Source organism: Erythrolamprus reginae, chromosome 11 (genome assembly GCF_031021105.1).
Source record: "Erythrolamprus reginae isolate rEryReg1 chromosome 11, rEryReg1.hap1, whole genome shotgun sequence".
Lineage (NCBI taxonomy): Eukaryota > Metazoa > Chordata > Lepidosauria > Squamata > Dipsadidae > Erythrolamprus > Erythrolamprus reginae.
Window position 1 is genome coordinate 6,877,427 of NC_091960.1, and position 23,021 is coordinate 6,900,447.

Consider the following 23,021-nt stretch of genomic DNA (forward strand, 5'->3'; position numbering starts at 1 on the left):
ATTTCTTATTTTCTAACCATTATCAACAATAAAGAGCACAGTTGAATATAACCTTGTAACATCCACAAAATTGCAGGCCAAAGACAAATACAGTGATACCTTGTCTTACAAACTTAATTGGTTCCGGGACGAGGTTCTTAAGGTGAAAAGTTTGTAAGACGAAACAATGTTTCCCATAGGAATCAATGCAAAAGCGATTAATGCGTGCAAGCCCAAAATTCACCACTTTTGCCAGCCGAAGCGCCCGTTTTTGCGCTGCTGGGATTCCCCTGAGGTTCCCCTCCATAGGAAACCCCACCTCCGGACTTCTGTGTTTTTGCAATGCTGCAGGGGAATCCCAGCATCGCAAAAACGAGCGCTTCGCTGGCAACAGAAGTCCGGAGGTGGGGTTTCCCAGCGAAGGGAGCATCAGTGAAATCGCAGCATTGCAAAAACACCGAAGTCCTCGAAACCCCACCTCCGGAGCTCTGTGTTTTTGTGATGCTGCAATTTCACTGAGGCTCCCTTTGCTGGGAAACCCCACCTCCGGACTTCCGTTGCCAGCGAAGAACCCGTTTTTGCGCTGCTGGGATTTCCCTGCTGGGATTCCCCTGCAGCATCACAAAGACATGGAAGTCCAGAGGTGGGGTTTCCCATGGAGGGGAGCCTCAGGGGAATCCCAGCAGCGCAAAAACGGGTGCTTCACTGGCAACAGAAGTCCGGAGTCAGGGCATCCCAGCGGTGGCGGTGGGTTTGTAAGGTGAAAATAATTTGTAAGAAGAGGCAAAAAAATCTTACACCCCGGGTTTGTATCTCGAAAAGTTTGTATGACGAGGCGTTTGTAAGATGAGGCATCACTGTATTGTATTCCAGGGATATCAAGCCTTGTCTATATTAAGACTTGGTCAACTTTAAGAGTTGTGGACTTCAACTTCTGGGAGTTGAAGTCCGCAACTCTTAAAGTTGATCACATTTGGCACCTCAGCTCTATTCAAAATGAGAAAAGCAGATCCAAAAACTCTCTTAGCTACCATTTTAAGAAGGTTCCATGATGGGTTATGATTTGGCTAAAATTGGAGATAGACCATGATAAGGTTTCCGATGAATAGGAGGAGCCTGAAAGAAGTCAACCTTGAGATATGGCTAACATGGATGCCCAGCGTTCCTTTATCTTGTATAACTAATGCAATACAAATAAAGCAATTTCGCAACTCATTATGGGGAAAACAAGCTGCTTTCTACCAGCCCTTTCCACCTACAAACATTTAAAACTTCAACATGTCTGAAATGATGACTTGGGATTGGACAGAAACCACAACTGAAGAACACAAATCCCACTGTTTCTGGGTGTTGTGAGGGGGACTCAATTAATCAGAGATTCTGAGGAGGATGAAACGGGTCTGTCTTGGTGCCTTAGTCCAGTGTTCTTGACAACTTGAGTTAGAGCAAGAGTGAGGTGTTGTGGCTAGCTCTGGCCCTGCTCCTGCCCCAAGGACTGTGGATGTGGGGGAGACATCCACATGCTGCAGGCCTGTTTTGCCCCCGATGGAATCTGATGATGAAGGCTCCTCTGACCAAGAAGACATGAGTGACAGGGAGGAGGAGAGTGAGGCAGACAGCTCAGAAGATCAATTATCTAGCTCCTCCTTGGATTCAGAACAAGAGTTAATGATACAGCCACGCATGCGGAGAGCGATGCATAGGCAACAACAACTGAGAGATTATTATCAAAGAAAATGAGGCCACCTGTGGTTGGGTGGGGCTGTGGTCATTAGTGAGGCTGCTATAAATAGCAGCCTGTGGGTTTGGCCATTGTGGAGGATTATCTGATCATTGTGTTTCGTGACTGCTTTGCTGACTTTGACCTTTTGTGTGCTGATTTTTCCCCGCTTTGAAACTAAACCAGAGCCAAGTGTGTTTCACTTTGTGAAAGAAGAAGGACTGTGAATTGCCTCACAGCTGCAAGTTAAGTATCTCAGAACTGATAAGGGACTTGTATAAATTACCAGTTTGTTTGGAGACGAGTGCTCTTAGCTATAACAAAAGAGGGCTTAGTTTAAGTGAATTTTGATTATAAAGAACATTGTTTTGAATTTTCAAACGTGTGTGTGTCTGACATTTGTACCTGTGAATTTTTGGGAGGATTCTACCAGAGAGCCCGACAGAACATGAGGGAGAATGGGAACCTGAGGAACCTCCAGAGACTAGAAACACTAATGATGGTAATGTCTGAGTCAGATTTCTGAGGACGTTGCCTGTTCGTTCATAGAAAACGATCCTTGATGTCCACCAGAGGATTTTCTAATTGTGGAGCTGAGCTCTTCCAGCAAGGTTCTCTTGAGGGCCCTGATGATATTATAGAGGGTCAACTTTTTGTGGAGGTCCACGCCCATAAAGAAGTAAAGGAACGGATTCACGCAACTGTTGAGGTAGGCCAGGAAGGCCGCGACAAGAGCAATGAACGAGAAGGTTGGGCCATCCACTCCGCTCCATTTAAGGAGATGGGTGATGTGATAGGGCAGCCAACAGAGAAAGAAGGTGACCACCAGGGCCAATATGACCTTGAAGGACTTCTTTGAGTGGAAGGAGGTCTGACGTCTCCTGAGGACCACGACGATGATGCTGTAGCAGACCACGATGATAGTGAAGGGCGCCAAGAACCCACATATCAGCCTCAACATGGAGATGGTCACTTGGACTCCTGGTTCTTCTCCTTTCAGCCACACCAAACATTTGTTTTTGCCGTTCTTCGTGTCCACCTTACGGTAAAGGTAGAAAGGGACGCTTGTGACGATGGCCAGGAGCCAAGCTCCGACGGCCGAAAGCCATGCCAAGCGGATGTTGCGGTATTTTCTGGCCCATAACGGGTAGGCGATACAAGCAGCCCGGTCCATGCTGATCGAAGCTAAGAGAAATTCGCTGCAGAACATGTTGAGGTACTTGATGAAGCCGTTGGCTTTGCACGCAAAGCTCCCCCAAACCCAACCTTCCTTCACTGCAACGAGAGGCGCGATACGACTCGCGGAGAAGAGGAAGTCGGCCAGCGCTAGGTTGAAGAACCAGACACAGCTGATGGTCCGTGAAACCTGCTGGGCGGTGATCCAGATCACGACTCCGTTGCCGAAGGAACCCAGGAGAAAAACAACCGTGTAGAAGACCATCTTGAGGACGTCTCTGAACATGTTGAGGTCGGAGCTGGTTTCCAAGGAGGATGGTAAGGATGCATTGGGAAGCCACAAGACAGTGGAACTAGCATTCATGATGGGACACTGCAGAGAAGGCCACCTAAAAAAATTAAATGAAAAAAAAATCTGGAAAAGGTAATAGCAATAGCATTTAGAATCCCAACACGAATCCCAGCGACCAGTTAGGTCCCACAGAGTTGGCCTTCTCCAGGTCCCGTCGACTAAACAATATCGTTTGGCGGGACCCAGGGGAAGAGCCTTCTCTGTGGCGGCCCCGACCCTCTGGAACCAACTCCCCCCAGATATCAGAGTTGCATCCACCCTCCTTGCCTTTCGTAAGCTCCTTAAAACCCGCCTCTGTCGTCAGGCATGGGGGAATTGAGATATTCCCTTCCCCTAGGCTTATAAAATTTATGCATGGTATGTTTGTTTGTGTGTATGATTGGTTTCTTAAATTGGGGGTTTTTTACATTACTTTTAATATTAGATTTGTTCATATTGTCTTTTTACTGTTGTTAGCTGCCCCGAGTCTATGGAGAGTCCTTGATTTACAACAGTTCCATTTAGCAACGGTTCAGAGTTACAACGGCGCTAGGGGGAAAACATACTTTTGGTCATTTTTTCATACAAGGGTGATGTGAATCAAAATTTGCATGCGTGGTAACTGATTCATATTTATGACATTTGCATTGTCCCAGCATCCTGTGATCCCCTTTTGATCACTTAATGACCAGGTTACTAATTTAAGAAATACAAGTGGTTCGCTTAACAGATGTAGCCAGAAAGGATGTAAAATGAGGCATAATAAATGTTTCACTTGGCGACATAAATGTTGGGCTCCACTGTAGTCATAATTTGAGGACTATTTGTAATACAAAGAGAATGCATCCCCTTTTCTCCAAGATTTCCTGATGGGATGTTCCCAAATTGGCTGGATTTCAGTTCTCATGGCCCATCACTAGAGGGTGGAATTCCAACACATTTCCACCCCTTCTAAGACAGTGAACTTTAACCAACTATTTACTTGGAAACAAACCAATCTACTCCCTTTGATTTGTTATATCTCCATTTCTTTCTGAACCGAAGCACTTTTAAATGGAAGATCATTTCTCATACTTAGAAGTGTCCAAGTTCGCTAGAGCTACAAAACTAGGAAGAAAGATAATATTAGATGGGAGTTTTTCTTTTACAATTGGTTAAAAATGAGAAAGAACAAGTAAATTTCCAAATCTATGTTATCTCTCTGTCTCTGTCTGTCTGTCTCTGTGTGCGTCTCTCTCTCTCTCTCTCTTCTCTATTTCTCTATCTCTCTATCTCATGGTGAGATTCAATTTCTTTTACTACCGGTTCTGTGGGCATGGCTCGGTGGACATAGGAGGGGAAGGATACTATAAAATCTCCATTCCCTCCCCACTCCAGGGGAAGGAGCCTGCAAAATCCCCACTCCCTCCCAATCACCTGCGACTCAGGAGGCAGAAATTAAATGGAGGTGGGCCCAATTAAATGGAGGTTTCCCCAGAACTGGTCAGTACCTGCAGAATTGCCCCTTTGAAGCAAACCTTGCTAAAAGAAGAAATGGAGAATGCGGTGCCACTCTACTTTAAATCCCTCAAAATTAATTAATTAATTTATCTATCTATCTATCTATCTATCTATCTATCTATCTATCTATCTTATCTATCCTATCTATCTATCTATTTATCTTATCTATCTATCTATCTATCTATCTATCTATCTATCTATCTATCTATCTTATCTATCTATCTATCTATCTATCTATTTATCTATCTATCTATCTATCTATCTTATCTATCTATCTACCGGTATCTATCTATCTATCTTATCTATCTATCTATCTATCTTATCTATCTAATCTATCTAATCTATCTATCTTATCTATCTATCTATCTATCTATCTATCTATCTAATCTATCGATCTATCTATCTATCTATCTATCTATCTATCTTTCTATCTATCTTTCTATCTATCTTATCTATCTATCTTATCTATCTAATCTATCGATCTATCTATCTTATCTATCTATCTTATCTATCTATCTATCTATCTATCTTATCTATCTATCTATCTTATCTATCTATCTATCTTATCTATCTTATCTATCTATCTATCTATCTAATCTATCTAATCTATCTAATCTATCTTATCTATTTATCTATCTATTTATGTATTTAGTTAGTTAGTTAGTTAGTTAGTTAGTTAGTTAGTTAGTTAGTTAGTTAGTTAGTCCAATACAAATTGAAAGTTAAGGAGAATAAAAACATGTAGTAGTAAATATCAGGGAAGCGATAGAAGAAGAGATATGAGAATAGAATACATCAATGAAGAGTAGAGGAAAGGATATATGGATGGGAGAAAAGATATATAAAATATAGGAGAGACAATTGGACAGGGGACGGAAGCGCACTTATGCTCGCCCCTTACTGACCTCTAAGGAATCTGGAGAGGTCAATGGTGGAAAGTCTAAGGGAAAAATGTTGGGGGTTGGGAATTGACACCACAGAGTCTGGTAATGAGTTCCACGCTTCGACAACTCGATTGCTAAAGTCATATTTTTACAGTCAAGTTTGGAGCGGTTAATATTAAGTTTGAACCTGTTGCGTGCTCTTGTGTTATTGCGGTTGAAGCTGAAGTAGTCGTTGACAGGCAGAACGCTGCAGCCTATGATCTTGTGGGCAATACTTAGATCGTGTTTAAGGCATTGTAGTTCTAAGCTTTCTAGACCTAGGATTGTTAGTCTAGTTTCATAGCCTTCGGCGTGTTACAGAGGGGGCAAAAAAGGGGAAGGAAATATTTTTGCTGATGGGGTGGATGAGTGGGGGGAACTGGCTGCTTGGGGAAAAAACCACCAGCTCTCCTAAATCATAGCTTTTAAATCAGAGATTCTGGAATAGAAATTTTTTTTGCATGACTGTATAAGGGTTGAATTAAACGATCCTTGAGCCCAGCTGAAACATCCAACGATTTATACGATTTTAGACATTTTCTTACCAATGGTCAATCATCCTGCTGTGGTACATTGACCCATTGAGACCTTCTTTAAAAAAGAAAAAAAAAAGCCTGGCTTAAAATATGGAGGGATGAAAAAATATTTTGTTTTTTGTTTAAAAAAAAAACATAATTTATTTATGAATACAGAAAAAAAAGGGGGAGGGAAGGGAAGTATGAACAGAAGAAGAAAAGGGGTAAGGGAAAAGGATACAAAATCAAGGAATTTGGAAAAATAATAACGTTATACATCATGATACGTAAATTTCTTATTGTTGTGGTTAGCTCTGGCCCCGCTCCTGCCCCAAGGACTGTGGATGTGGGGGAGACATCCACATGCTGCAGGCCTGTTTTGCCCCCGATGGAATCTGATGATGAAGGCTCCTCTGACCAAGAAGACATGAGTGACAGGGTGGAAGAGGGTGTGGCAGACAGCTCAGAAGGAGATCAATTCTCTAGCTCCTCCTTGGATTCAGAACAAGAGCTAATGATACAGCCACGCTTGCGGAGAGCGATGCATAGAGAGTATTATCAAAGAAAATGAGGCCACCTGTGGTTGGGTGGGGCTGTGGTGATTAGTGAGGCTGCTATAAATAGCAGCCTGTGGGTTTGGCCATTGTGGAGGATTATCTGATCGTTGTGTTTCGTGACTGCTTTACTGACTTTGACCTTTTGTGTGATGATTTTTCCCTGCTTTGAAACTAAACCAGAGCAAAGTGTGTTTCACTTTGTGAAAGAAGAAGGACTGTGAATTGCCTCACAGCTGCAAGCTAAGTATCTCAGAACTGATAAGGGACTTGTACCAATTACCAGTTTGTTTGGAGACGAGTGCTCTTGGCTATACCAAAAGAGGGCTTGGTTTAAGTGAATTTTCATTATAAAGAACATTGTTTTGAATTTTCAAACGTGTGTGTGTCTGAAATTTGTACCTGTGAATTTTTGGGAGGATTCTACCAGAGACCCCGACAGAACACTTATTGTCAATATAATATTTCTCAGGTTATGTAATATCAAGGATACTGTTTATTTACAATATTTTGATTGATCTAAGTTCTCCAACTTCTGCAGGTTCTCCCAGTTCTCTGCCCCCAATTCTACTACTTCAAGTCCTTCTTGAATGGGAATGGCCGAAAAAAACCCACAACGATTTTGCTAACGGTGGTTATCCCTGGTACCATCAAGCTCCATTTCAGAAAAGCACCGGAATCTATTCTGAGCTGGAAGGGACCTTAGAGGTCTTCTGCTCAAGCAGGAGATCTTAATACCATTTCATACAAGTGACTGTCCAGTTTCTTAGGAATAATTACCCTAGGAAAAATCAGGTTATATTCAAACCCAAAACAAAACAAATGAGCCGGGGTGGCGCAGTAGGTAGAGTGCTGTACTGCAGGCCACTGAAGCTGACTGTAGATCTTTAGGTCAGCGGTTCAAACCTCATCACCGGCTCAAGGTTGACTCGGCCTTCCATCCTTTCGAGGTGGGTAAAATGAAAACCCGGATTGTGGGGGCAATATATGCTGGCTCTGTTAAAAAAGTGCTATTGCCAACATGTTGTAAGCTGCCCTGAGTCTAAGGAGAAGGGCGGCATAAAAATTAAATGAATGAATGAATGAATGAATGAATGAATGAATGAATGAATGAATGCTACAGGTACACAATTCTCCCACCAAGTGACTTGATGGATTAAATTCCAAGATTGCTTCTCATCTTAAAATGATACGGTTTGATGAAGCAAACTGGATGCAAAAATTCTAGGAACTTCAGAGATCAAACTGGAACCGAAACTACCACAGCTGCAAAAAGATATTGATAAAATTGAACTGGTCAAAAGACGGGCTGCAAAAATGGTGAAAGGTCTTAAGCATAAAACCTATCAGGAAAGACTTAATGAACTCAATCTGTAGAGTCTGGAGGACAGAAGGGAAAGGGGGGACAGGATCGAAACATTTAAATACATTCAAGGGTTAAATAAGGTTCAGGAGGGAAGTGTTTTTAATAAGAAAGTGAACACAAGAACAAGGGGGCAAAATCTAAGGTTAGTTGGGGGAAAGATCAGAAGCAACGTGAGAAAATATTATTTGACTGAAAGAGTCGTAGATGCTTGGAACAAACTTCCAGCAGACGTGGTTGGTCAATCCACAGTCACTGAATTTAAACATGCCTGGGATAAACATATATCCATCCTAATATAAAATACAGGGAATAGCATAAGGGCAGACTAGAGGGACCATGAGGTCTTTTTCTGCCGTCAACATTTCTATGTTTCTACTACATTTTTTTGCGGTGGCTCTGCCGAGTGGCTTTTCAAACCCTTAACCGCCCTGCTTGATCCGTGCACACATGGCACATGTCAAATGGATTCAAGTGTCCAAATTCGCTAGCGCTACAAAACCGTGAAGAAAGATAATATTATATAGTGTGGGAATATTTTTTTTTTACAATTGGTGAGAAATTAGAAAGAACAAGTAAGTTTCCAAATCTATCCTCCCTCTCTCTCTCTCTTCTCTCTCTCTCTCTTCTCTCTCTCTCCTCTCTCTCTCCTCTCTCTCTCCTCTCTCTTTCTCTCTCTCCTCTCTCTCTCCTGTCTCTGTCTTTCCCTCTCTCTATCTCTTTCTCTCTCCTCTCTCCCTCTCCTCTCTCTCTCCTCTCTCTCTCTCTTTCTCTCTCTCTCTCCTCTCTCTCTCCTCTCTCTCTTTCTCTCTCTCTCCTCTCTCTTTCTCTCTCTCCTCTCTCTCTCCTGTCTCTCTTTCCCTCTCTCCTCTCTTTCTCTTTCTCTCTCCCTCTCCTCTCTCTCTCTTTCTCTCTCTCTCCTCTCTCTCTCCTCTTTCCTCTCTCTCTTTCTCTCTCTCTCTCTCTCTCTCTCCTCTCTTTCTCTCTCTCTTTCTTTCTCTCTCCTCTCTCTCTCTCTTTTTCTCTCTCTCTCTCTCCTCTCTTTCTCTCTCTCTCTCTCTTTCTCTTTCTCTCTCTCTTTCTCTCTCTCTCTCTCTCTCTCTTTCGCTCTATTTCTCTCTCTCTCTCTCTCTCTCTCTCTCTTCACAAACTGTGAAATGGATGGATAAACATAGATCCATCCTAAGATAAAATACAGTAACTAGTAGAAGGGCAGACTAGATGGACCATGAGGTCTTTTTCTGCCATCAATCTTCTATGTTTCTATGAGGCTGCTAGGGTGGATCCATCTCTTAAAGACTGTTTGACAGTCTTCAAGTATCCCGAAACAAATATCCAGGCACGACAGGACTATTTTGGTGTTGTAATAAACCCGACCTCACAAGAAGAAGTGACATTACCTGTTTGAAGCTTGAGGAATCACTGCCTCTTCTCTTCGGCTGAGCTTCTTTTTACAGGGAACTAGGATTCTTCAGCTGCAGCTAATGGTCTCTGCTAACAGCTGTGCCACTCTCTCTTGAACCCACAAGATTGTTTTATGCAGAATATAAATAAAGGACAGTCTGTGTGGTTGGCTTTTCTTCCTGCGAAGTCGCTGAGGTTCCGCAAAAGCCCAAAAAACTTTGCTGGCCTTCAAGATTTTTGCTTTGACTTGCTGTGATTTGTTTCCAAAGAGCGACTTAATTTAGCAAACACCACGACGTGTTGTCTGTAGTGATTGTGTTGTAGCCACGTGTTCAGCGGTCTAAACTAGCAGATTTCACAAGTGAAATATGTTAGGCAGTGACGGCTTTCTACAGGTACGCAGAACCGGTGGAAAAATTTTGACATTTTTTTTTCTTTTTTTCCCTTCTGGGCTCTGGGTATGTTTTTCCTATTGCAGTAAATGAGGTTGAATGTGTACAATTTTATAAGGACTGTGTGTGTGTCTGTATGTACATATACATACAGTTTATATACCGTGTTTTCCCGAAAATAAGACACTGTCTTATATTAATTTTTGCTCCCAAAGTTGTGCTACGTCTTATTTTCGGGGGGGTGCCTTATATTTCTCAAATAAGACAAATTCACAGGCAGAAAAGCTGACACCCCCAAAGAAAGTGTACCGAACGGTATGCTGATTACGGTACGGTACCTGTCAGGATGGCACCCACACACACAAACGACGGCACTTATATGGTACAACAGTATACTCCCGCTGTTGCAGCTTCCGGCCACCAGAGGAGCTACAGTCTACGCACTGTAGTGGAGACTGTAATGGCGGTGAGACAGCAGCAGACTGTGTCTGCTGTACTGGATGGTACAAAGCGATGGAAGGGGCCAGCAGGGGACGCCACATTATTACGGTACCACTATGACCAGCTTTGAATGGTACCATATGTTTTTCCACCATACCGTATGTAAACTTGACTACGCCTTATTTTCGGGGGGTGCCTTATATTAGCAAATTCTGCAAAACCTCTGACATGCCTTACTTTCGGGGTACGTCTTATTTTCGGGGAAACAGAGTAGTAGATCATGTATATTTTTGTGTGCCAGTGTGTAATATGTATGTACATATATGGCACATATACATAGAATTAAATAGTATATTTTTGGATGTTCAGCAACAGTAAATAGATGGGGAAATTGTATTTCTTTGAGGCGAGGACAGACCAGGCACCCTAACCCAAACCCAACGTCAAGTAGGCCACCTTTAAGCCAGTCACATGACCTTTAAACACCCCTGGTCACATGATTGGTAAGCCACTCCCACCTGGTCACATGGCTGGCAAGCCACACCCACAAAGCAAGCCACACCCACAGTGTGATGGTAAAAAAAATTTGCAGCCCTTCAGTGGCATACTCACATTGGCAATGGGTTCCAGCTGTTCTTCAGTTGCACTTATCTCTGACTCCAAAAGAACATGATAACATTTTGAGGGACCTGGGTCTATCTCTGTCTTCTCCAGGCTCTAGGAGTGGCCCATGTTCCTCCCCAACTTCCTCACTGCTGGAGGGTCATAACAATTCCCAGAACTCCCCTGCCAGCCAAGCCAATCACTGCATGCTAGCTGAAAGGACATATTCCCCTTATATTGTGTTGTGGTTAGCTCTGGCCCTGCTCCTGCCCCAAGGACTGTGGATGTGGGGGAGACACCCACATGGTGCAGGCCTGTTTTGCCCCCCGGTGGAATCTGCTGATGAAGGCTCCTCTGACCAAGAAGACATGAGTGACAGGGAGGAGGAGAGTGGGGCAGACAGCTCAGAAGGAGATCAATTCTCTAGCTCCTCCTTGGATTCAGAACAAGAGTTAATGATACAGCCACGCATGCGGAGAGCGATGCATAGGCAGCAACAACTGAGAGATTATTATCAAAGAAAATGAGGCCACCCATGGTTGGGTGGGGCTGTGGTCATTAGTGAGGCTGCTATAAATAGCAGCCTGTGGGTTTGGCCATTGTGGAGGATTATCTGATCATTGTGTTTCGTGACTGCTTTACTGACTTTGACCTTTTGTGTGCTGATTTTTCCCCGCTTCGAAACTTTGTGAAAGAAGAAGGACTGTGAATTGCCTCACGGCTGCAAGCTAAGTATCACAGAACTGATAAGGGACTTGTACCAATTACCAGTTTGTTTGGAGACAAGTGCTCTTTGCTATACCAAAAGAGGGCTTGGTTTAAGTGAATTTTCATTATAAAGAACATTGTTTTGAATTTTCAAACGTGTGTGTGTCTGAAATTTGTACGTGTGAATTTTTGGGAGGATTCTACCAGAGAGCCCGACAGAACATATTTTTTAAAAGGCATCTAATTTTTGTGCTTTCTTAACATTGATTTTATTTTTCCCAAAAAAATATTTTTATTTTTCTCCACCCATAACAACCATGGAACCCCTCGCATATATCCTTCGGTATAAAATAATAAGCAGAAGCATCGATTTTGGAATGCTACATGATGGCTTATATTTTGGTTAAAATTAGAAGCACCTCGGGCAGGGCTGCTAATAGCAGAGTCGGTTGAATAAGCTTTCCAAAGACAGAGATGTACAAATATGGCTTGCGTATCAGTTTATATCAACGTCAAAGAAAAAATAACAAACACCCGTCATTTGAAGCTCATGGTGGAAGTAAAGGCCCCCTTTTCGCACAGAAGTATTTATAGTTTCATAACGTCCAGAAAACATCAACAGTTCAGACGGGCGTGGATGGAATAAAAGCAGAAAAAAGAATTCTTGTATTTCTCTAGCGATGGCTGTAATGGGTCCCCTTCCATCAAACTGCTATTTTCTTCATGTTTCGGACTACAGAGCCTCTTATTCTCTAATGCACCACAGGGCAGGACAAGAAGCAATTGGGGGTTGGGGGGAGCTTGTTAAAGAAAGGTCCTGAGTGCCATCTTTGGCACTACCGGTGTGCCCTCGAGGGTGCTGTCCCATCGGGCACAGGGGTGGGCAGCAGGCAGGACGGGGTGGAACACAGTTCCACCGGCGGAAATGAAGATGCGTGCACAGCTCCATCTAATCAGTGGCTCTCACTTCCTGGATTACTGGTCTAGGCTCAGCTCCCATTTTTTTCCCCTTCTCCTGCGTCGGCGCTCCTTGCTTTTTTCCTCTTTCCTCCTTCCTGGCCTCGGACAAGCTTCCCTCTCTCCTGCGCGGCTCCCCTCCAGCCTCACGCAGCCACCTCCTGCCTGAGGTGCAAGTAGAAGACGTGGGTGGAAGCGGCGCTGGCAGCATTTATGCTTCTGGCAGCACCCGTTCGCCTAGTGTTGTGGTTAGCTCTGGCCTTGCTCCTGCCCCAAGGACTGTGGATGTGGGGGAGACATCCACATGCTGCAGGCCTGTTTTGCCCCCCCCCTCCGGTGGAATCTGCTGATGAAGGCTACTCTGACCAAGAAGACATGAGTGACAGAGAGGAGGAGAGTGTGGCAGACAGCTCAGAAGGAGATCAATTATCTCTCTCCTCCTTGGATTCAGAACAAGAGTTAATGATACAGCCACGCATGCGGAGAGCGATGCATAGGCAGCAACAACTGAGAGATTATTATCAAAGAAAATGAGGCCACCTGTGGTTGGGTGGGGCTGTGGTCATTAGTGAGGCTGCTATAAATAGCAGCTTGTGGGTTTGGCCATTGTGGAGGATTATCTGATCATTGTGTTTCGTGCCTGCCTTGCTGATTTTGACCTTTTGTGTGCTGATTTCCCCCCGCTTTGAAACTAAACCAGAGCCCGACAGAACACCTAGCTACCCAGCCTGAGGTGGGGGGGGGGGTGACCCAGGAAGGAGAGCGCGGGAAACACGAAGCAAATTGTCACCCTAGCGAGCGACACTAGTGAGGTTGTAAGTCAAGGACTTAACAATTCACTTGAATGATGATGATTGTTCAAGCCACTCCCACCTGGTCCCATGACCGGCAAGCCACTCCTACCCAGTCACATGACCATTGAGCCACACCCACAAAATAAGCCACACCCACAGCATGGCAGTAAAAATTTGTCTGCCAATTATTGATCAGGCAGATATCTTTTGCACCCGTTGGCAAGAGATTTGGCTTCTGCGTATGCGCAGCAAGCGAACTCTCACACGAGGATGCGCATGTGAGTGTGATTTCAGCAATTTGCCAGGTTCGCCTGGTGCACCAGTTGCGGCCCTATTTGGACCGGGAGTCACTGCTCAGAGTCACTCATGCCCTCATCACCTCGAGGTTCGACTACTGTAACCCTCTCTACGTGGGGCTACCTTTGAAAAGTGTTCGGAAACTTCAGATCGTGCAGAATGCAGCTGCGAGAGCAATCATGGGCTTTCCCAAATATGCCCATGTCACACCAACACTCCGCAGTCTGCATTGATTGCCGATCAATTTCCGGGCACAATTCAAAGTGTTGGTTATGACCTATAAAGCCCTTCATGGCACCGGACCAGATTATCTCAGGGACCGCCTTCTGTTGCACGAATCCCAGTGACCAGTTAGGTGCCACAGAGTGGGCCTTCTCCGGGTCCCGTCGACTAAACAATGTCGTCTGGCGGGATCCAGGGAAAGAGCCTTCTCTGTGATGGCTCCGACCCTCTGGAACCAGCTCCCCCCTGAGATCAGGGTTGCCCCCACCCTCCTTGCCTTTCATAAACTCCTTAAAACCCACCTCTGCCGTCAGGCCTGGGGGAATTGAAACATCTCCCCCTTGCCCATGTTGTTTTGCTGTTTGATTGATTGTGTGCTTGTTTTTTATATATATTCGGGTTGCTTTTATGAATTTCTTAACCTAAAACTGTAATTGGATTGGTGGGTATTGGGTTTGTCACTATGTACTGTTTTGCCATTGTTGTGAGCCGCCCCGAGTCTGCGGAGAGGGGCGGCATATAAATCCAATAAATCTAATTTAATCTAAATCTAATTTCCGTCGATATTTTGCTTCCGCGCATGCGCAGAAGCAAAAAGATCGGTGAAAAACACTGAAATGTCCAGTGAAACGTCGCACAAGCATCTCCACATAAGGTTTCACTTTTTGCACATGTGCAGTAGCTAAATCTCACAAGACGGCATGTGTGGGTGGCATTGGGGGATGCGCAGCTTTGTGGGCATCCTGAAAATCGCTACTGGAGGGTACCGCCTGGCCGTTCCGTTAGCGGTCCATCTCTGGTGCAGAGGTAGAAGTTAGAAGGAATTTTCTGATAGCGAGAACAATTAACCAGCGGGACGACTTGGCCTTCAGAAGTTGTGGATGCTCCATCGCTGGAGGTTAACTGGACCACCATTTGACTGGGATGGTAGAAGGCCTCCTGCCTTGAGCAGGAGGTTGGACTAGAAGACTTCCAAGGTCCCTTCCATCCCTATGTTCTTCACCTGTCACCTGTGAGTTCCACATGAGTTTCCTAAACCGAACTTGGAAGCGTTAAAGTTTTGCAATGCACCTGTGGGACTACAGAAGACCGAGGTAGCTCCTCCCTGGAGGAAGTCATCTCCTTCTTGTACTTGCTCCTAAAGGAGGTGCTGCTGTCTTCGAACAAGGTTCTCCTGAAGGCAGCCCTTATGGTGTAAAGATTCATCTTTCGGTGGAAGTCCATGCCCATGAAAAAGTAAAGGATAGGGTTGACGCAGCTGTTGAGATAAGCCAGGAAGGATGAGAGCGGGAGGCCAACAGAAAGCCCTGTGCCTTTCACGTCCGCCAACTTCAGGATGAGGAAGATGTGATAGGGTGCCCAGCAGAGGAAGAAGGTGACCACGAGAACCAAGATGACCCTGAAAGGCTTCTTGGAACGGATGGACGCCCGACGTCTCCTCAACACCACCACAATGATGCCGTAGCAGACCACAATGATGGCGAAGGGGGCCAGGAACCCACAAATCAGCCTCAACATGTAGACGACCAATTTGGCGGATTCATTTCCCTCCAGCGAAAAAGAGCACTTGGTCTTGTTAGACTTGTCAATTTTGATGCCCCGGTAGTGGTAGAAAGGGCTACTTGTGGCAATGGCCAAGAGCCAAGCTCCGACGGCGGTGACCCATGCCAAGCGGCTGTCCCGGTGTCTCTTGGTCCATATTGGGTAAGCGACGCAAGTTGCCCGGTCAATGCTGATGGCAGCTAAGAGGAAGACGCTGCCGAACATGTTGAGATACTTGATGAAGCTGTTGGCTTTGCATAGGAAGCTTCCAAAGGGCCACCCGTTATTGAAAGCGTTCTTCAAGAGGGGCACAATCCGGGTGACCGAGAATAGAAAGTCAGCCAGGGCTAGATTGAAGAACCAGACACAGCTGATGGTCCGCGAAGTCTGGCGGGCTGTGATCCAAAGCACAGCTCCGTTGCCCAGGGAACCGAGCAGAAAAAGAACGGCGTAGAAGAAGACCTGAAGCATGTCCATGAGCCAGCTCACGTCCAACTTGGTATCCGGAGATGATGGCAAAGATGCATTGGAAATGCATGGAGCGGTGAAATTAACGTTCATGGTGAAAACCTTGGACCTTATGGAGTGGGAGGATGAAGGAATCAGGCAATTTTTCTCCGGTCAACAAAACCTGCAAAAGGAGAATCAATGTTTTAGGAAATGTCTTTTTTTTTAAATCATTCATTCATTGGAATGAGTATCATCTGACTTGTTTATTTTACTGAAAGAGTAGTAGATCCTTGGAACAAACTTCCAGCAGACGTGGTAGATAAATCCACAGTAACTGAATTGAAACATGCCTGGGATAAACATAGATCCATCCTAAGATAAAATACAGAAAATAGTATAAGGGCAGACTAGATGGACCATGAGGTCTTTTTCTGCCGTCAGACTTCTATGTTTCTATGTACTATTTATTGTTGTAAGCCACCCTGAGTCCCACTGGGATTGGGTAGAATAATAAATAATAAATTTATTTATTTATTTATTTATTTATTGGATTTGTATGCCGCCCCTCTTCGAAGACTCGGGGCGGCTAACAACAATAATAAGACAGCATATAATAATAATCCAATACTAACAACAATTAAAAACCCATTATAATAAAAACCAAACAGACATACATACATACCATGCATAAAATTGTAACGGCCTAGGGGGAAAGAGTATCTCAGTTCCCCCATGCCTGGCAGCAGAGGTGGGTTTTAAGCAGCTTACGAAAGGCAAGGAGGGTGGGGGCAATTCTAATCTCTGGGGGGAGTTGGTTCCAGAGGGCCGGGGCCGCCACAGAGAAGGCTCTTCCCCTGGGTCTCACCAAGCGGCATTGTTTAGTTGACAGGACCCGGAGAAGACCCACTCTGTGGACCTAACTGGTCGCTGAGATTCATGCAGCAGAAGGCGGTCCCTGAGATAATCTGGTCCGGTGCCATGAATTGCTTTATAGGTCATAACCAACACTTTGAAATTAACAGTGCTGTTGTTTTGGGTTTTTAAAAAAAAAAATACGATTTCTTGCAGGAGAATTATATCTGTTTTTAACTTTTCTAATTGTGTAAAAAAAAAACATTCCCTTTTTATGGGGCAAATTCAATCCATTTATATTTATTGACAACATTTCATTTTCTCTCCTCCTTCTCCTTTACTTATTATACAGTGATACCTTGTCTTACGAACTTAATTCGTTCTGGGACGAGGTTCGTAAGGTGAAAAGTTCCTAAGACGAAACAATGTTTCCCATAGGAATCAATGGAAAAGTGATTAATGCATGCAAGCCCAAAATTCACCCCTTTTGCCAGCCAAAGCGCCCGTTATTGCACTGCTGGGATTCCCTTGAGGCTCCCCTCCATGGGAAACCCCACCTCCGGACTTCCATTGCCAGCGAAGTGGCTGTTTTTGCGCTGCTGGGATTCCCCTGCTGGGATTCCCCTGCAGCATCGCAAAAACACAGAAATCCAGAGGTTGGGTTTCCCATGGAGGGGAGCCTCAGGGGAATCCCAGCAGCGCAAAAACGGGTGCTTCGGCTGGCAAAAGGGGTGACTTTTGGGCTTGCACGCATTAATCGCTTTTCCATTGATTCCTATGGGAAACATTGTTTCGTCTTAGGAACTTTTCACCTTACAAACGGGCCCTTCACTGGCAACGGAAGTCCAGAGGTGAGGTTTCCCAATGAGGGGAGCCTTTGCCTGGCAACGGAAGTCTGGAGGCGGGGCATCCCAACAGCGACGGCAGGTTCATAAGGTGAATATAGTTCGGAAGAAGAGGCAAAAAAATCTTAAACCCCGGCTTCGTATCTCGAAAAGTTTGTATGACGAGGGGTTCGTAAGACGAGGTATCACTGTTTATGGGTTTTGTTCTCCTAGTTGTTCTTGTCTGTCTCTGTTCTTTTGCCCTTTCTCCTTCTTTTTTATCTGCTTTCTCTATTTCTCTTCCTTCTTGTCATATATTTCTCTCTTCTACCGTTGATTCCTCCTGTCCTTTATATCCCAATTCTCCTCTTGTTTCTTTCCCTCAGTTGAGGCAAAATGGCTACCTCTGAGGGAATTTTAGATGACTGGGATGGTAAAATAATAATAATAATAATAATAATAATAATAATAATAATAATAATAATTTATTAGATTTGTATGCCGCCCCTCTCCGAAAACTCGGGGCGGCTCACAACAACGATAAAAACAATATTATAATGGCAAAAATCTAATATTAAAAACCTAAAAACCCTATCATAATTAAAAACCAAACAGCACATACATACCAAACATAAATTATAATAAGCCTGGGGGAAAGATGACTCAAACCCCCCATGCCTGGCGGTATAGGTGGGTCTTAAATAGTTTACGGAAGACAAGGAGGGTGGGAAACAGTTCTAATCTCCGGGGGGGAGTTGATTCCAGAGGGCCGGGGCCGCCACGGAGAAGGGTCTTCCCCTGGGGCCCGCCAGACGACATTGTTTAGTCGACGGGACCCGGAGAAGGCCAACTCTGTGGGACCTTATCGGCTGCTGGGATTCGTGCGGTAGCAGGCGGTTCTGGAGGTACTCTGGTCCAGTGCCATGTAGGGCTTTAAAGGTCATGACCAACACTTTGAATTGTGACTGGAAACTGATCGGCAGCCAGTGCAGACCATGGAGTGTTGTAGATACGTGGGCGAATCTGGGAAGCCACATGATGGCTCTTGCGGCCTACTGATGGTGCAAGCAGAAGGTTTCGGATATAGACTGGACCCGATAGATAAGACAATAGAATTTTATGATAGCCATATTGCCACCACCGAGAATCACTATTATTTGACTTATAATTTCAAGGGGGCCTGACGGAAATCACTCAGGCCACGCATGTTCTCTCTCATGTCTGTTTCTCAAATTCATCACTAAATGGTACAACCCCAGCATCTCTAATCCAACAATTCAATGAATTAGTGAAAAAGGAACTTTTACCAAGCTCAGGGGAATCACCAGACGTGGTCAAAATGAGGAAGGAAGGAAGGAAGGAAGAGGTGCTATCTTTCTCTATAACTACCCTATAGATATATAGGGTACTTCTGCATTTCCCAGGGGTTCAAAGGTTGAAACTACTGACGGTGCAAGCAGAAGGTTTCGGAAAGTGGGAGCTTCTCCAATGTCAGAAATGTCAAATCAAAAAATCGGATGGTCGTCAGGAATTCTTGAAGACCGAATGACTTACTTCGTAGGGATGGGTTTGAATGCCCAGCTGTAGCATCCAATGCTTCTAAACATTTCTATAATATTTGTCTATCATATTGATATGGCTGGCCATCGCACAAAAAGCATTTCTGGGCTCCGTACAACAATAAATATACCGTATCTTTCAGAGTATAAGATGCACCTTCCCGTGGAAATGTCGGTGTGTCTTATACATCGAATGCAGCCATTTTTGGCTTTCTGAAGCCTCACCCCGATCCCATTTTTGCAACAATGGGGTGGGCAAAACGTCTGGAAGCTCTTTGGGACTGGGGGAAAGCAAAAATGCCCCCATTTTGTGAAAAAATGGCAAAAAACCTCCTGTTTTTCACAAAATCAGGCATTTTTGCTATCCCCCAGCACCCAGGGGGCTTCCCAGACCCTTTACACACCCCATTTTTGCAAGAAAAGACACCGGGTGAAAAACGGCCCATTTTTCACAAAAATTAGGTCCCACAGAGTGGGCCTTCTCCGGGTCCCGTCAACTAAACAATATCGGTTGGCGGGCCCCAGGGAAAGAGCCTTCTCTGTGGCGGCCCCGACTCTCTGGAACCAACTCCCTCCAGAGATTAGAACTGCCCCTACTCTCCCTGCCTTCCGTAAACTCCTTAAAACCCACCTTTGTCGTCAGGCATGGGGGAACTGAAACACCTCCCCCGGGCATGTACAATTTATGCATGGTATGTTTGTGTGTGTGTTTGTTAGAAAAATGGGGTTCTTTTTAAATATTTTAAATTATATTTGGATTTGTTATGAATTGTTGTATCTTGCTGTGAGCCGCCCCGAGTCTGCGGAGAGGGGCGGCATACAAATCTAAATAATAAAATAATAAAAAATTAATGGGGGAGTTTTGCCTTCTAATTAATCCATGTAACCACTGGAGGAGAAATTCTGGGAGTTGAAGTCCACTGGTCTTAAAGCTTTCAAGTTTGAAGACCCCTGGGTTAGGGGTTAGGGGTGCAAGAATCTCCAAACCTGGCAAGTTTAAGGCTTGTGGACTTCAACTCCTATTCCTGAGCTAGCATGACTGAAGGAGGAATTCTGGGAGTTGAATTCGTAAGACGAGATATGGCGAGTAGGATCCGAGACCAAGCTATAAGAAACAAGTTGGAATCACTCTATAACATGTAAAGAAATATTTCACTCTTGGGTTTAAAAGATTTATACAAGAAATACCCCCAACTGGTGGTGGGGTATGATTGATTGTCTGGTGGTGGCCACAATCACTGAGCACATGTTATATGTCATATATTGTGTGTGTGTTCTATATTATAAAAATCAATTTAAAAATTAATTTAAAAAAAAAAAAGAAATCTGGGAGTTTAAGACTTGTGAATTTCAACTCCCATTCCTGAGCTAGCATGACCGGAGGAGGAATTCTGGGAGTTGAAGTCCACAAGTCTTAAAGCTGTCAAGTTTGAAGTTTGCAAAAAGTGTAGACGGTTGTAAAAAGTACTCTGCTACACTGGTATTTTATCAAACAATATATTACTACACCATTTGGTTCGGAATACTTCTTTTCCTTGTTTTCCTCCTGTAAAATCTAGGTGCATCTTAAACTCTGAAAAATATGGTACCAAAATTTAGCCACGTCTTTGAGGTCTCTGGAATATAGAATCATACAAGAAACAAATTGGAATCACTTTATTTATTTTATTTATTTATTTATTAGATTTGTATGCCTTGAGTATTACTTGAGTATTTTGAATTATCGAATTATGTTCCATCCTTTTCTGTTTTTTAAGGTGGGAAGTTAGGGAAAAGTCAGTAGAATTTCTCGATCCTCCAGCTCAAGTCTTTGACTGACTTTTAGCTGTACAATTTGGGATGGACCTTATTATTATTATTTTATTTATTAGATTTGTATGCCGCCCTTCTCCGAAGACTCGGAGTGGCTATGAATGATGTGGGATATCCTTTGAATGGTGTGTCCACGAGTCTGTGGAGAGGGGCACCATACAAATCTAATAAATAAAATAAAATAAAATAAAATAAAATTAATTTAAATAAATAAAATTAAATAAATAGGAATGGATTTCCAGAGGGGGGGGCAGATTACAGGAATCGGGAGCACCATTCAGGTGACCTTGAGGACAGAGATAAACCTCCGAGGGCTTCAAGGACCCTCTGGAAGGATGTAAATGGACAGATGTCTGCAAGGAAGATAAATCCTTCCCTTCCACACTATCGTGTCAAAGAAGCTTCTTGAATGAGAAGCGAAATGTCTTCAAAAGAAAAAAAAACAAGAGAAGTCCTGAAAGAGAAGCACCTTCTTTGGCTCAGGTAGCAAAAGTTACGTAAATACTACTTCTTAGTTCTTTGTTAAAAAGTCACTTCCAGTTAAGCTACTTGAGCTTCTTGCGAAGAGAGAAATGCCCCTTATTTTTGTGTACATTGTACAACGGAGAAGTGTCACCGAGTTCTACGTAGCTGTCTTGCAAGTGTGATTATATTAAACATAGAAGATTGACGGCAGAAAAAGACCTCATGGTCCATCTAGTCTGCCCTTCTACTATTTCCTGTATTTTATCTTAGGATGGATCTATGTTTATCCCAGGCGTGTTTAAATTCAGTGACTGTGGATTTACCAGCCACGTCTGCTGGAAGTTTGTTCCAAGCATCTACTACTCTTTCAGTCAAGTAATATTGTCTCGCGTTGCTTCTGATCTTCCCCCTCAACTAACCTTGGATTGTGCCCCCTTGTTCTTGTGTTCGCTTTCCTATTAAAAACACTTCCCTCCTGAACCTTATTTAACCCTTTAACATATTTAGAAACATAGAAGATTGATGGCAGAAAAAGTCCTCCTGGTCCATCTACTCTGCCCTTATATTATTTCCTGTATTTTTATTTTTATTATTATTATTTATTAGATTTGTATGCCGCCCCTCTCCGTAGATGCATAGATTTTATCTTAGGATGGATCTATGTTTATCCCAGGCATGTTTAAATTCAGTTACTGTGGATTTACCAACCACGTCTGCTGAAGGTTTGTTCCAAGCATCTACTACTCTTTCATTATCATCATTATTAGAAAACGTATACACCTAGCTCTAATCAAGCTGTTTTTCCAATCCGGTCCAGCTGTTAAAATCAGATCAGCAAATCATGCTGGAATACGACTTACCCGCTTATCACAATCAAACACTTTGTCATGTGAAACCACAAGACCACAAACTTCAATTCAATTTATTAGATTTGTATGCTGCGCTTCTCCGAAAACAGAATAAGTATAAAAACAAAGCATATAGAACAAATCTAATATATTTTAAAAAGTACAACTAAAAACCCTACATAACACTCAGTCAGACGGTCCAATCACACCATGCTTCATTCTTGGGCAGCTATAAAACGAGTGAGCAGAACCCCCCGCTCAATAAAGAGTGAACCAAAACACACCTATCCCAACTTTTGACAGTCTAACACATCCAGAAACAACGTAGACAAGGAAAAGACTGTTGCTGTTCTGGAATTCCCACAGTTTTCCCCAGAAAGTGGTGTTGACCTGGATCAGACCTTGAAATTACCTGTTTTTAAGCTGCAGGAATTAAGTCTTCTGTATTTCTCCGGGCTCCCTTTAACAAGAAAATGCAGACTTCACAGCTGTCGCTTTGGTTTCTCCGCCCGGCTGCGATTTTGGACCTCATCCAAGGCTAAGATTAACTCCTGCCAAAAGGGGAACTTGAGGAAAATCTCTTCCTGTTTGAGGCGATCATGCAGAATCTCTCCACTGTTGAAGACGGTCGCTCGGAACGATTGCGGCTATGCCAGACCGTGAAAAACGATGGACATGTTTCATCATCGCGAGCTGCCAATGCCGCCGAACCAAGAATGCTCCTAAAACGATTCCCTAGAAGCAGGGGACTAAGAGTTGAGAAATGTTGTGGGATGGAAGCCTTCGAGAG

General features: G+C 43.9%; 2 protein-coding genes across 2 annotated transcripts; both read right to left on the reverse strand.

The window, feature by feature from the left end:
- Positions 1 to 1,123: 1,123 nt before the first annotated feature.
- On the reverse strand, positions 1,124 to 9,571 carry LOC139173880 (chemerin-like receptor 1). The gene is made up of 2 exons (XM_070763755.1): positions 9,462 to 9,571; positions 1,124 to 3,264 (listed from the first exon to the last, which is right to left on the reverse strand). Exon 2 carries the CDS (start codon positions 3,237 to 3,239, stop codon positions 2,214 to 2,216), a length of 1,026 nt encoding a protein of 341 aa, XP_070619856.1. The 5' UTR covers positions 3,240 to 3,264; positions 9,462 to 9,571; the 3' UTR covers positions 1,124 to 2,213.
- Positions 9,572 to 11,979: 2,408 nt separating this feature from the next.
- On the reverse strand, positions 11,980 to 22,748 carry LOC139174487 (chemerin-like receptor 1). The gene is made up of 2 exons (XM_070764897.1): positions 22,644 to 22,748; positions 11,980 to 16,052 (listed from the first exon to the last, which is right to left on the reverse strand). Exon 2 carries the CDS (start codon positions 15,980 to 15,982, stop codon positions 14,912 to 14,914), a length of 1,071 nt encoding a protein of 356 aa, XP_070620998.1. The 5' UTR covers positions 15,983 to 16,052; positions 22,644 to 22,748; the 3' UTR covers positions 11,980 to 14,911.
- Between the last annotated feature and the right edge of the window lie 273 nt (positions 22,749 to 23,021).